General features: G+C 39.5%; 1 protein-coding gene across 1 annotated transcript in view; it reads right to left on the reverse strand.

Moving 5' to 3' along the window:
* The window catches only part of LOC133087013 (PSME3-interacting protein-like), a 64,110-nt gene extending 57,681 nt beyond the window's left edge, over nt 1-6,429 (reverse strand). Inside the window, exon 1 of the mRNA XM_061183790.1 lies at nt 6,320-6,429. Coding sequence (XP_061039773.1) covers nt 6,320-6,429 — 110 coding nt within the window. The remainder of the gene's footprint in view (nt 1-6,319) is intronic.
* Nucleotides 6,430-14,818: the final 8,389 nt, after the last annotated feature.

The raw sequence follows: 14,818 nt of genomic DNA on the forward strand, positions 1-14,818 counted from the left end.
TGCTGGGAAAACTGGACAGCCACATGTAAATAATGAAATTAGAACACTCCCTAACACCATACACAAAAATAAACTCAAAATGGATTAAAGACCTAAATGTAAGGCCAGACACCATCAAACTCTTAGGGGAAAACATAGGCAGAACACTCTATGACATAAATCACAGCAAGATCCTTTTTGACCCACCTCCTAGAGTAATGGAGATTAAAAAAATAAACAAATGGGACCTAATGAAACTTAAAAGCTTTTGCACAGCAAAGGAAACCATAAACAAGATGAAAAGACAACCCTCAGAATGGGAGAAAATATTTGCAAATGAAGCAACTGACAAAGGATTAATCTCCAAAACATACAAGCAACTCATGCAGCTCAATATCAAAAAAAACAAACAACCCAATCCAAAAATGGGCAGAAGACCTAAATAGACATTTCTCCAAAGAAGATATACAGATTTTCAACAAACACATGAAAGAATGCTCAACATCATTAATCATTAGAGAAATGCAAGTCAAAACTACAATGAGATATCACCTCACACTGGTCAGAATGGCCATCATAAAAACATCTACAAACAATAAATGCTGGACAGGGTGTGGAGAAGAGGGAACCCTCTTGCACTGTTGGTGGGAATGTAAATTGACAGAGCCACTATGGAGAACATTATGGAGGTTCCTTAAAAAACTAAAAATAGAACTACCATATGACCCAGCAATCCCACTACTGGGCATATAACCTGAGAAAAGCATAATTCAAAAAGAGTCATGTACCAAAATGTTCATTGAAGGTCTATTTACAATAGCCAGGACATGGAAGCAACCTAAGTGTCCATCAACAGATGAATGGATAAAGAAGATGTGGCACATATATACAATGGAATATTACTGAGCCATGAAAAGGAACAAAACTGAGTTATTTGTAGTGAGGTGGATGGACCTAGAGACTGTCATACAGAGTGAAGTAAGTCAGAAAGAGAAAAACAAACACTGTATGCTAACACATATATATGGAATCTATGAAAAAAAAAGAGAGAGAAAGAAAATGTTCAGAAGAACCTAGGGGCAAGATGGGAATAAAGATGCAGACCTACTAGAGAATGGACTTGAGGATACGGGGTTGGGGGAAGGGTAAGCTGGGACAAAGTGAGAGAGTGGCATGGACATATATACACTACCAAATGTAAAATAGATAGCTAGTGGGAAGCAGCCGCATAGCACAGGGAGATCAGCTCGGTGCTTTGTGACCACCTAGAGGGGTGGGATAGGGAGGGTGGGAGGGAGGGAGATGCAAGAGGGAAGAGATATGGGGACATATGTATATGTATAACTGATTCACTTTGTTATAAAGCAGAAACTGACACACCATTGTAAGGCAATTATACTCCAATAAAGATGTTTAAAAATAAATAAATAAAAAACTGAAAAATATCCTTCCAAATGCTTCCTTCTTCCTGCATCCTCCACCCCCACCCATTCACATGGGTCTGTTGGCTATATTCCCACCAAATGAGTCAGACAGGTTAGAATATTAGTCTATGTGAGCAGATGTCACTTTAAAAAAACAACATTGCACCATTACACAAAGCTTACCAATAATGCCTGTCATGTAGCCATGGTGCTGATATAAAGAAAAAGAGTAATTTTGGTGAATTCAAAGGAGATAAGATTACTGTAATTATGAGGCACTGCTTCTAGATAATCTCAGAAAAAAGAAAGGCTGCTTTGTATCATGTTGAGATGTGGGAAGGAGGAGAGAAAGCCTGGCAAGGCGGTAGGCTGTCAGAGGGGAGCCGGTGGGAGACAGCAGTATTTACTGGTGGTGTTCTTGTGGCTGACTTAGCCTGCCTTGAGCTGAACACTTCCCTAAGAGAAAACAAGATCTCTGAAGGTCACTGGGGGAAGAATCCAAAGGGTTTGCTCAGAATAAACTACACCTCTCTCTCCTCACAGGTTGTCTAAATCAAACTCTTCTTTTTCAAAGCCCTGCTCAAATCCTTTCCCTTCTGTGAAGCCATCCCATTTCACTTCAGTCTGCAACACCCTTTACCTCCTGAATGGCAGTACCAGTCATAGGGCAATTAATTGGGGTGAGTTTTATGACTTCAGTGGTGATGAACCAATATCTTCTATTATTATTTAATCTTTCTTGTGTTCACATACAGATTCCCTAACCATACTGGCATCTTTTTTAAGAAGGCATGGTGGTGTATCCCACCCTAGTGTCCCCCAGAGTGCCGTAAATAAAATATATCCTCAATGCATCCTGGTTGGTTGATTGATTAGTTTGATAAGTTTCTGGTAATTTGTTACAGCAGCAAAAAGAAACTAATACATGAAGCAAGAATAAATTGGTGTTTGTTCCTGTTACAAACCTATGGAAGATTGAAGGGCTTGAAGAAGAGAACAGGAATCCACTGAACTTACAAGGAAGTGGAGAGAAAGGATAACAAAAGCCAAAATAAAAGGGTATAGCAGAGGTCAAGGATGCGGATGGGAACTCCTGGAAGGTGGGAATCATGTTCGTCTGCCTTGGCATCCCCAGTGCCATGCATGGGGCCTGAGATATAGTAAAAATCATTGATTCAACAGAATGAATGAATGGGTGGAGGAAATGATGAAGGAAGGAAGGAGAGAATGACTGGAGAAAAGAAGAGAGAAAAGAAAGTAGGTAAATGGGTATGGGGATGAGTGGCATCATAAGAGAGAAATAAGGTGGGCAAACAGCTGGACTGAAGGTTCTGTAATACATTTATGCTAAGGCTACCCCTTCAGTGAAGTGTGCAACCTATTCTGGAAACCCAATAAACAGTAAAATCCTTGTAAGCTTCTCACCAATATCATCACTGGCTCTACGTTTCTTGACCCATTATTTCTTTTTTTTTTTCTTTGTATCATCTTTATTTTTTAAACATCTTTATTGGAGTATAATTGCTTCACAACGGTGTGTTAGTTTCTGCTTTATAACCAAGTGAATCAGCTATACATACACATATATCCCCATATCTCCTGCCTCGTGTGTTTCCCTCCCACACTTCTTATCCCACCCCTCTAGGTGGTCACAAAGCACGAGCTGATCTCCCTGTGCTATGCGGCTGCTTCCCACTAGCTAGCTATTTTACATTTGGTAGTGTATATATGTGCATGCCACTCTCTCACTTCGTCCCAGCTTACCCTTCCCACTCCCCTTGTCCTCAAGTCCATTCTCTATGTCTGTGTCTTTATTCCTGTCCTGCCCCTAGGTTCTTCAGAATCTTTTTTTTTTTTTTTTAGAATCCATATGTATGTGTTAGCATACGGCATTTGTTTTCCTCTTTCTGACTTACTTCACTCTGAATGACAGACTCTAGGTCCATCTACCACACTACAAATAACTCAATTTCATTTCTTTTTATGGCTGAGTAATATTCCATTGTATATATATGCCACATCTTCTTTATCCATTCATCTTTCAATGGACACTTAGGTTGCTTCCATGACCTGGCTATTGTAAAAAGAGCTGCAATGAACTTAGTGGTACATGACTCTTTTTGAATTATGGTTTTCTCAGGGTATATGCCCAGTAGTGGGATTGCTGGGTCGTATGGTAGTTCTATTTTTAGTTTTTTAAGGAACCTCCATACTGTTCTCCATAGTGGCTGTATCAATTTACATTCCCACCAACAGTGCAAGAGGGTTCCCTTTTCTCCACACCCTCTCCAGCATTTGTTTGTAGATTTTTTGCTGATGGCCATTCTGACTGGTGTGGGGTGATACCTCATTGTAGTTTTGATTTGCATTTCTCTAACATTAGTGATGTTGAGCATCCTTTCATGTATATCTGGCAATCTGTGTATCTTCTTTGGAGAAATGTGGTCTTCTGCCCATTTTTGGATTGGGTTGTTTTGTTTGATATTGAGCTGCATGAGCTGCTTGTAAATTTTGGAGATTAATCCTGTGTCAGTTGCTTCATTTGCAAATATTTTCTCCCATTCTGAGGGTTGTCTTTTCATCTTGTTTATGGTTTTCTTTGCTGTGCAAAAGCCTTTAAGTTTCATTAGGTCCCATTTGCTTAGTTTTGTTTTTATTTCCATTTCTCTAGGAGGTGTCAACACATTATTTCTCATATATTATGTCAAAGAAAAAAATTAACTAAATAGAAATACAATTCTTCAGTATGACAGTCAAAGGGGAGTGGAGCAGCATTGATTAAGAACAATGGTTTTTCAGGCAATGGATTAAAAAAAAAATGTTTTTCCTGACATCTCAACTTTTCGCTCCAGTGAAACTTCTTTCAGAACCCATACCTGAAGGATCAAGTGATAATCTCCTTTTCACTTAGACTTGTCTTCATTAACCTTATTCTTCTATTGGAAAGCTTTAAACATGATGTTAAAAGTAAATTCCTCATTGCTAATTCTTAAATCCTCTCAGTTCCCATAAAACTGGAGACAAGGTCTCCAAGACTGACAATATCCAAATACATGTATTAAGTTACCTGCCTCTCAGCAGTCTGGCCAACAGTTTTTTAAAAATATGCATAATATTTATTGTCTTTAGCTGTAATATTGAAATCGATGTTTACAGACCCATTTTCTCTGAGCATTAGAAATATTGATTATATAAGAACCAGAGTCTCAAGTTCAGGATATGAAAAGTTGTTAAATATTTGTTCTTTGTTACTGTTTCTTTCTCTTTAATCCTTTTATATTCTCATTCTTCTTCACTCTTTCTTTTTCACAGATACATGGGCATGCACATTTGCACACACACACACATATACCTCTAACACCTAAATTTTAATCTATGTGCATTAAATAATCCATAGAATAACCACAGTTAGGGGTCATCTAATCCAGTCTTCTTCAATAGATAATGAGATGCAATTCTGGCCAACAGAGATAACCAGTTAGTGATAACAAGAAACCCAGATCCAGGTCTCCTAATTCCCCTCAGACCCATGTGTTTTCCACTATAACAAACCATCCCTAAGTGCAATAAATCTGATTATGAAAATACCCAGAGCCCCTGTATCCAGTCTCTTCCTCCTCCTTTCCCTCCTTTCTCCTCCCTCTGCTAGACTTAATTCTTTGTTAATCAGGTCCTTCATCGTTTTCTTTCTTTTTTTAAAAAATAAATTTATCTATTTAATTAATTAATTTTTGGCTGCATTGGGTCTTCGTTACTGCACACAGGCTTTCTCTAGTTGTGGTGAGTGGGGGCTACTCTTCATTGTGGTGCGGGGACTTCTTATTGCGATGGCTTCTCTTGTTGCAGAGCACGGGCTCTAGGCACGCAGGCTTCAGTAGTTGTGGCTCGCGGGCTCTAGAGAGCAGGCTCAGTAGTTGTGGCTCACGGGCCTAGTTGCTCCGCGGCATATGGGATCTTCCCAGACCAGGGCTCGAACCCATGTCCCCTGCATTGGCAGGTGGATTCTTAACCACTGCACCACCAGGGCAGTCCCCATCATCATTTTCTAAACCAGGTAGGTGGGGAATCAGATGTCTTACTGTCTCGGAGTGGCCCTGCCAAAATGATGAAAAAGGATGACTGGGGAGAATGCTGATGTTGGTAGAATTAAAGAAAAATTTAAAAATAAAAATATTCACTAGTTGGGAAAACTGTTATGTGTATTATTATATCAATACTATGAAAATGAGTGCCTCAGTTAGAAATAATAAATTAGCTTTATACATACTAACATAGAAAAGGTGTCTCTGGTATGTTAAATGAAAAAATTTAATTGCAGAATGAGATGTATAGAGTTATATTTTTGTTAAAATAGATGAAAAATATGTGGAAGGGTACACACCAAATTGATTTTATTGGTTATATATGTGGAGTGGGATTATGGAAAAGCTGAACTTTTACTCTTTTACTTTAGGAACTTCTGTTTGAAGTTTTTGCAAGGAGCATGTCTTCCTTTTGAAATTTAAACAGCATTAACAGAGAAGTGAGTTAGCCTGGGGTATGGATCTTAACTGGACAAAAGGTAACCACAGATCCAGCAGTGGAGCTGCATCCTTGGTGACTACCATGATCAAGCTCATCCTATGTCACATTCCCTGCTTTGGCATCTGAGCCAATCCTCACAGAGTTGAGTCCAGATCTTTATTAAACGCTTAGCCCCCTTTTCCTTTGCTTCCTGTCTCCTCAGGCACTGTCTGGTAAACGAAGTCTTGCTCTAAGACCCAAACTCAAGTGGCCCTGCCAAGATTTCTGGGAACCTCTGTTGTCTCCACAAGTCTGCTTCCCTGACACCCAGCCCCTGGCTCTGTGTGGTTAGTCACGGCAGGTGTATGGGCCCTTACACAGCCCTTGCATATGGCCTTCTGCATTAGCCTCACCCACAAGCCTGGGCTTTTGTGGATGGTCTCCTCCTATCCTTGAACACCAGCCTACTACATCTAGCATTGCTCATACGAGTCACCTCTTTGGGGTTGGATGGTTCCGCCATAGTCCCAGCTTAAGACTGGCCGCTATGCATGGACAGATCTACGTAGAAGGTTGCCACTGTCTGGCCTGACCTCTTGCTGTGGCTCTACCTTACCTGCAACCTGGAGTACTTCGATGTGGTTAGTTTCTGGAATTCAACAAATTACGTTATTGTGCCCCATTTGTGCCCTACACCTGGACCTTATAGTCACTTTTTATAAGGCCAACCTCCACTCTGTCCTAGATTTTTCCATCACCATACCATGTGATATTCCTCCTTGACAACCATGGACTGGGACATGACCTATAAAGCCAAGTTATCCCATCAGACCAAGCTTCAATAAAATGGTTTGGCTCAGTTTCACTCTGATGAATTCTTGAATAGTCTCTGCCTTCCAGCTGGACAGGGTCCCAATCTGCAGGGTGCCATTGTAAGTTTCCAAGACTCCTGAAGAGCTTACACTTTGTCACTTGATTCTCTCCTCCAGAGGAGACTGAGCGCCCAGATATTGAGCTAGAGGACAACCGTGTCCCTGAAACATCAGAGCACTCCATCTCCCAATCCAGGATGTAGTGAGACAGCATGTCATTCTTCATCAAGTCTTCACTGGATAATGGAAAAGCCTCTAGCTTTGGAGCTCAGGAAACCTGGCCTTGAATCCTGGGAGTTTTACTTGGTGGGCTTTTGCAGTCACTTCCCCTTTCTGAGCCTAAATTTTTTAGATTAAGATTGAGGATACCCCCTTGGCAAGGCTCTTGGGAGGGCTAGAGAGAATGTTTGTGTAAACTGACTGAAAGTAGAGCTGCTGAAGTTGAGGCAGAGGTTGTGATCCTGGAATTCTGCCAGCTTGGCCCTTATCTACTCTTCCCATTCATACCAGCTTCCCCATCTCAGGTCTGTCCAGAGCTCTGTTACTGTACTACTGCTCTGGACACAGTGCAAAGACCACTGCTCTAGATAACATGGAGTTCCTGACATTAAGCTCAGAACTAGAAGCTATTAATATGCCTTAATACTGAGTCCATAAGATGCCTGTGACCTCAGAGATAGGTGAAGGTATTATGACCAACTGTCCTGATGTTCCTAGGACTATCCCAGTTTTGGCACTGAAAGTCCTGTAGCCTAGGAAACTCCTCAGAACAAAGTAAACCAAGACAATTGGTTACCCTAAGAGAAGAAGGCAGATCCAAGGTAGGGTCGATAGATAATGCCCAACTACTACAGAGAAGATTTGTATACAAGCATGTTGACCAGAGCATTTATTTAAAGTAGAAAGGAACTAGAGGGGGAAAAAAAAACAAAATCAAATTCAACCAAAGAGGAATGGTTAAAATTACAGTACATTTAGTTACATAGGTTATCAGGTAGTCACTAAAAAACATATTTTGATGGACATTTAAAAGAGAAGTTTTCATGATATATTGCTAAATGAAAAAGCACAGGGAAAAATTATTTATGTAGCATAATGGGGGTATTATTGGTGATTTTTCTTCTTTATAAATTTTCAGCAAGCAGTTTGTATTACTTTTATAATCAGACAAAAAGGTCAATGATCATTTTAAGATACTATGGGTAATGAGAAGATTAAGTTTAGGTAGACCCAATTCCTAGAGCATCAGGAGCCCCAAGAATGCCACCAGGGGTGACCAATCATTTATTTTACCTGGGACGAGGGGGTTCTTGGGTCACAAAACTTTCATTGTGAAAACTGGGAAAGTCCTGTTTACACCAGGATAAGTTGGTCACTTTAACTTCACTATCTCTACCGACGCATGTCTTACAGCTTCTCTATAATTTGTTGTTAGCAGTGTGAGAAGCAGCTGAGACTATTGGTGAGTCTAGTGGGTAGACTCGTAGCCTGTGGAAAAATAGCTGGACTTCTCAACTCAAGCATCTGCTCAAGATTGCAAAGATCTCCTTAACTGGTAGAACCAACTAGAGAGCAGGTATCATGGACCTTGGATCCCTAGGACTCCACCCAATACCTCAGCCAGGATTTATGTAATAGGTGAGTTTGGCTGGCTGAAATCACAATGCTAAAAGCCACAGACAGAGCAGGGATCCCAGAAAAGCCACATTAGCCTCGTGGGAAGAGACTGTTCCCCAGAATTGGAGGCAGAATATCCACATGAAAAGGACTTGTTCTGATGATGAGTGCTGACCAGTTTCCATAAAATTTTCAATTGGGCAATCGAAAAGGAGCCCCATGAAAGAGTTAAAAAGGGGCACTGGATCTTCTGCACCCCTAGCCAATAAGTCCTTGAAGGACATTTCCATTGATGCTCCAGATGCTATGGTATTAGCTAAGCTCCATGGTAGCCCCATTCAGTATCTTCAGGTTCCTAATCCTTAGGAGCAAATAACATTAGTAGAAGTGGAACTCAGATGACTTGGACTGAGGAAACACTGCCAGCATCATCCCTGGGTGATTTTTGCCAAGCTCTTTTCCTAAAAATAATACATACACATGCGTGTGTGTAGTTTGAGATAAAACCTACGTATATAATAAAACATCCAAGTCTCAAGTATATAGGCTCAATAAATTTTGACAAATGGTCACACTCCTGTAACCAATATCAAGATACAGAATACTTCTACCATTCCAGAAAGTTCCTTTATGCTTCTTTTCCAGTCAAAACTCAACTACTCATCAGAGGCAACTGTTCTGATTTGTATTTTCATAGACTAAATCAAAATTAGATACACCCAGAAACATGGGTACAGAACTTGGGAAAGAACTTGAAATAAAATTTAAAAATCATTTGGAAATGAAAACTAAACTAGAAGGAACACAAGAGTGGCTAAAACCAACATATAATGCATTTGAGAAACAGAAGGTGAAAACGTAGAAAAATTTAAAAATCAAAAAGAAATGAAAAGATAAAAAGGATTTGAGAGAAAGCGACAAATATTGAAAAGAGGCGAAGACCTAACATATGGATACTAGGAGCCACTATAAAAATACTAGCTATTTGCTTAAATAATTATGTCCCATCTCCCTAGCTCCTCTCTGGTGGGTTCCCTGTCTTCTTTGAGTTCATTCATTACCCACCACACAGTAAACACAGTACTTTAAAAATAATTTAAAATCGAGGAAAGGAAGGAATAAAAAATAAAGAGAATGTAAAGGAGGAAAGACAATAAGGAAAACATGTAAAATCCCTTCCAACTCTGAAACTGGGTATATTTGGCAGGGAGAAGAAGGCTGGCCCTGAACGTTTCTATAACTCTACAGGTGACAGTCCCTAGAAAATAGTTTTCATTTTTAAAAATAAGTCTCTGAGTCCTATAATTCCTTAGCATACAGTGTGCACAGCAACATTTGGATTGGAATAGTGTAAGATTTCGCTGTCATAAATAATGCCTCTCATTTATAAGAAAAGTTTTGAGAGCCCTGCTTGTGCCCCCATCACTGACGCAGTGGATCCAGGGCATTGATGGATACTTATATCCCTTCTCTCAAAATATCAATTGCCCATCTTGCTCCTTGCTCCTAAAGAAGGCCCACCTATGTAAAACATGTGTGATGGTGTTGGTATTCTGCCCAGGCTCAAGGTGAGGACTGACAAGAGGACCTTGTCTCAGCCTCTATTTTGCTGCTTCGCTTGAGCAGGCCACTTGACCTCTCTCCTCCACTGCTGGCAGATGCTTCTTCTTGTTCAGACTGCTGAGCCACTTGAACATTCTTCTCAGTTTCCACAGTGTCCTTTCCTTCTTTTGCTTCATTTTCTAATGGTTGACACACTCCTGCTCAGTGAATATCCTGTGGTATATTGGTGGTCTTTGGGAACAGGCAGTATGGCGTAGAGAAAAAAGAGATTAACCAGATCTTCATTCAAGTTCTGGCTTTACCATTTTTAAGGTGTATGATCTCAGTTCCCTCATCTATTAAAGGCAAATGGAATAACAATATCTACCTCTCAAGATCATCATGGGCATTAACACAAGATAATGCATATGAAAGAGTTTAACACATAGTTGGTGCTCAGTAAATATCAGTTTCTTTTCTTCCACCAGATGGACTGTGGGCCGGTTGATCTCTAGGTGAATTGATGTTTGTAGGATGACAGTATTTGTGCCATCTGTAGTAATTTAGCACTGATTAGGAATTCAAACAAAATGAAAGACACAAACGTATGGCACAGATTTGGTCTGAGATTTTTGATATCCCAGTTTTGTTTTGTTTCAGATTTAGAAAACGGATAGGTTTTGTTCAAATTCATACTACTTTTAAAATAAACAACCCCATGTATCTTTAATTTAGGTAGTGGCACAGGATAAGAAAAAATGCCTTCTTCTTAGAATTAATATTATTTATTTCACTTGATTTTGGTTCATATGAATCTTTTAAATCCCCTTCTCCTTTATCACACACACACAGACACACACACACACACCAATATTGCCAAAGGTAAATATAACTGGATTTCTTATTGAACTGGTGCCTTCTATATAATGATTTTTAAACCAAAAGGAGTGATTGTCTTTGATGAAGAAAAGCCTGTATAGTTTTTTTCCTATAATAGTTTTTAAGAGATGAATTAGTCAGATAATCAGAGCCTGGCTGCTTGGGGCCGCAGTAACAGGAATGGTCAGATGGCAGGTGTCAGGGTAGGTCCGTTGTCATCAGCAATTATTATCTGAAAATCGGCAATTTTCCTATGACAGCGAAGTCAGGATGATACCCTTGAAAGAGTGGTTCCAGTTCTGCTGTCATTCCTATGACCTTGGGCAAATCATATCACTTCTAAGAAGCTATAGTTTTCTATTTATAAAATGAGGCATTTCTTGTAAATGATTTCTAGGATCTCTTCCAGCTCTATAATTCCATGGTTCCTTGAATACAGAAGTGATAATGCAACAAAAATCAACTGCCAGGAACAACAATGGAGACCAAATGAGCTAGCCTGAGAATACTAATGCAATGAACTTAAAATGGACCTGAAAAGCAAAGAAAAATATTCTATGGCCTGAGAATGGGTAAATTAAGAGATGAGGGAAATATTGATTCAGACAGAACAATGTATAATTGGCAAGGGGGATATTTCATCATAATCTCTCTTCTAGCTTTTGATCTTTGTACTTTACTGTCCCACTATTAGAACCCAACAAATCTCATGGGTTGCATTTGAAGGTGAGCTACTGACATGCTGCTAAAGAGGAAGTATTAATATTATAGAGTGATAAATGTGGGAACAATGACATGTCCAAATAGGGTAATCAGAAAAAAAGCATGATTGGGTCCAAGTTACTCTGGACAGTAATGAGGCATGTACTAAGCAGAGAAAAGTCAGGGAAGATAATTTTCAGAACATGGAGCAAATATTGCAGCTCTTTTCCTATAGAGAAAGATGGGCGGCACTAGGGAAAATCATAGAACACATGAATTACGTGATATCTTCATAGTACTCATGGCAATGGCAATTTAGCCCAGAAGTGTTGTGGTGTGTGTGTGTGTTTACTGAGTGAGATGGCATCTCCATTAACAAGAATCTTCCTACCACCCCACACAACTCATTCCATTTTCAGTTGAATCTGGTTTTTAGTTGTTTCTTCTATGGGCTAAGACACAGATTTCTGTAGCACTGAATCATTGGTCCTTGTTTTATTTCCAGGACTATAGAGGCTAAAACTCTGAGTCTGTTTAACTTTGAAGACAGCTGGTGTGCACCTTTGGAATCTCTTTTCTTCATTTGTAACTTCTGTTTCCCCTTAATGGTCTAATACCCACAGGCTTCGCCCTCCTTTCCTCAGAAGTTTTGTTACCTACACCTGGCTTTCTGTAGCAGTCCTAGATCTCCTTATTTCTGTCTCCATGTCTGCCCCAGGTTCTCTGCTGAGGTTGCATTTCCTTGTTTGGTTCTTTCATCACATAAATTTATACATCCTGACATATGCAGGCTTCAGCCTGTGAATCATGTAGGTAAGGCCCACATCTCAATCTGCAAGGTAAGCACTATAGTGTAGTTGCTGAGATCTAAGTGCTATCTCCATCATTTCCAGATTGAAAATATGGGTTGCCCACAGCTTTCTTCTTGAAAAGTTCATGGACTTGCAGCTCTGGCACCACCAAGCAATTGCTGACAGTCCCGTTAAACACATTCTTTAACACTTCCACAGATTAATTTGGCTGTATTACCTCATTACAGCAACCACATCATATATCTGGTACAGCATTAGACTCTGGGAAGAAAACTCAGAATGCCGTATTAAAGGCAAATTTGTCAATATATTACTCAATATATTAAACAGTTTAATATAGTAGGATGACCATGGATTTGGAATCATGAACTGAGTTCAAGTTGTAGCTACCACTGACTCTTTAGTGACCTCTGGCTTTGGGAGGATTGAATTAGATCATAATGTTAAAATGTCTGGTAAATTCTATGATACCTGGTAGTTGCACAGTAATTGTTACTACCTTTATTCCTTTTCCTGGGAACCAGTCCTATGTTGCATTTCCTGAGACTCCTTAGAAATCTCAAAGCAATGCATCTTCATATCTTCATTTGAAATAGGATTTCCTAGCTAAGAAAAATATCCTGTTATCCAGGACATCTGCCTTTCCTTAATAGTGCATTTTCTTAACAGTGTGATTACTGACTCTGGACAACTTGGAGTGATTTTTCTTCCTTTGGCATGTACTCAGTCTGACTACCCCACTGCACACATCGTCAGCTCTTGCACTTAATCATCTGTGTCACTCTCATGACTTTGAATTAACTGCAGTGGAATAAACAGAAGATTGTTTGGCATGTGGCTGAGGCTGAGTGAGCATTTCTAATGGGGGCTGAGCTAGGGCTGCTGAACTTTCAAAGTTCTTGTAAACTGAAGAAAGAAAGCAAATGCCAGTTTTTGATGATGTTGAAAATCTGGAGGAAGGCCAAAAAAAGAAAAAAAGCAAAAGAGATTTCGGTTTTTAATTAGTATTTTTAATATGGTCAAAAAGGATTTGTTGTTTCATACATCTAGTGTCTTATATCTTGTATTGTGGTAACTTACAAGCACTTTGTTTAATAGGGCTAAATGGTCAGCATTGCTAACACAGATTAAACATAACCAAAAATAAGGTGGGTGATCTGACATCAACAAAATTTGAACTAATATCCAGCATGATCTGAGACTTGTAGAATGTAGCAAAAAAGCACTTAATTCACCTCTCATAAGTTACTGGACTCTATTCTAGCTCTTCTCTGTCAGATGGAAAAGTGTGGTGGTTGAAACAGAGACTCTAGAACCAGGTTCATTCTGTTCAAATCCTGGCTTGACCACTCATCTTTGTATGACTCTGGGCAAGTTATGTAATCTCTGTGTCTCAGTTGCCTCATCTATAAAATGATACAACTGACGTCATAGAGTGGTTGTGAGAATTAAATGTAATGTGTGTAAGATAAAACTGAATAAGCACTACACACTATTAAAATACCTAAGCTCAGAAGGGATCATTATCTTCCTTTCCACAACTAAACTACAGTAATTGCTGAGCTGTTCTTTCTTATTTTTATTAATGTAACCAATATCATTGATAATTTAGAAAGTTCAAGCACTCTTCCAGGTGAACGGAGGCAAATAATTCTAGCAAAGTCCATGCGTTCAGCACTCAGAATCTGTCTCCTTGTAAATTCCACATGTTGGTCTTAGTTTTGCATGTGGAAACATATGGAATAAATTTGCTCCCTTTTCTGCATGGCTGCATCCCTTTAATGTGAGGACGGTTCTAACTCTTTAGTCTTTGCTGATTAAACAGGTGCAATTCTTTCAACTACTCCTGATATGCTAGATGTTTTCCAGCTGTGTTCCTGGAACTCTTTAAGGAGTCGCGAGAGGAAAGCATGAACTTTAACCGAGGTAACACTGAGGCTCGCATCTTGTTTTTGGCAGTCCTCCAAGTTCTACCTGCTTTCACTCTTGACCTTCTTGCTCCTGCTCTAGAATTAGCTTTCTCACTTTGTACCTTTAATAGGACTTTAGCTCAAGTCTGTTCTCTGGTTCTTTCTGCACCTGCTTGCTTTTGTACCATCTTGCCGCTGGGACCCTACTCAGACAGGACCCCAACTGTCCTAATTAGGTCCAACCCAGTTCACAAACTAATGGGTGTTAGATCCTGTAAATTTTCATTTTTTGTAAATGCTTTTAGTTGTCCTAAACCCCCTGACCTCTGAGCTAAACTTTCTCATAATAAGCAAGGGAACAAAATTAATGGGCCTTAAGTAAGTGAATCCAAGATGCACTTGATTGTAAGATACACCAATATGTTATGTAACACACACACAAAGTGTGGTCAAGTAAATCATGACACAATGCTTTCTTATCACTTAGAATTTTTATTTATACTTACTGAAGGAGCTCTTTTAGATTTATTTAGCAATAGACTTTTTAGTCCCATGTCACTCTTGTACATAAATAACCA

This window comes from Eubalaena glacialis, chromosome 3, assembly GCF_028564815.1.
Source record: "Eubalaena glacialis isolate mEubGla1 chromosome 3, mEubGla1.1.hap2.+ XY, whole genome shotgun sequence".
Taxonomy (NCBI): Eukaryota; Metazoa; Chordata; class Mammalia; order Artiodactyla; family Balaenidae; genus Eubalaena; species Eubalaena glacialis.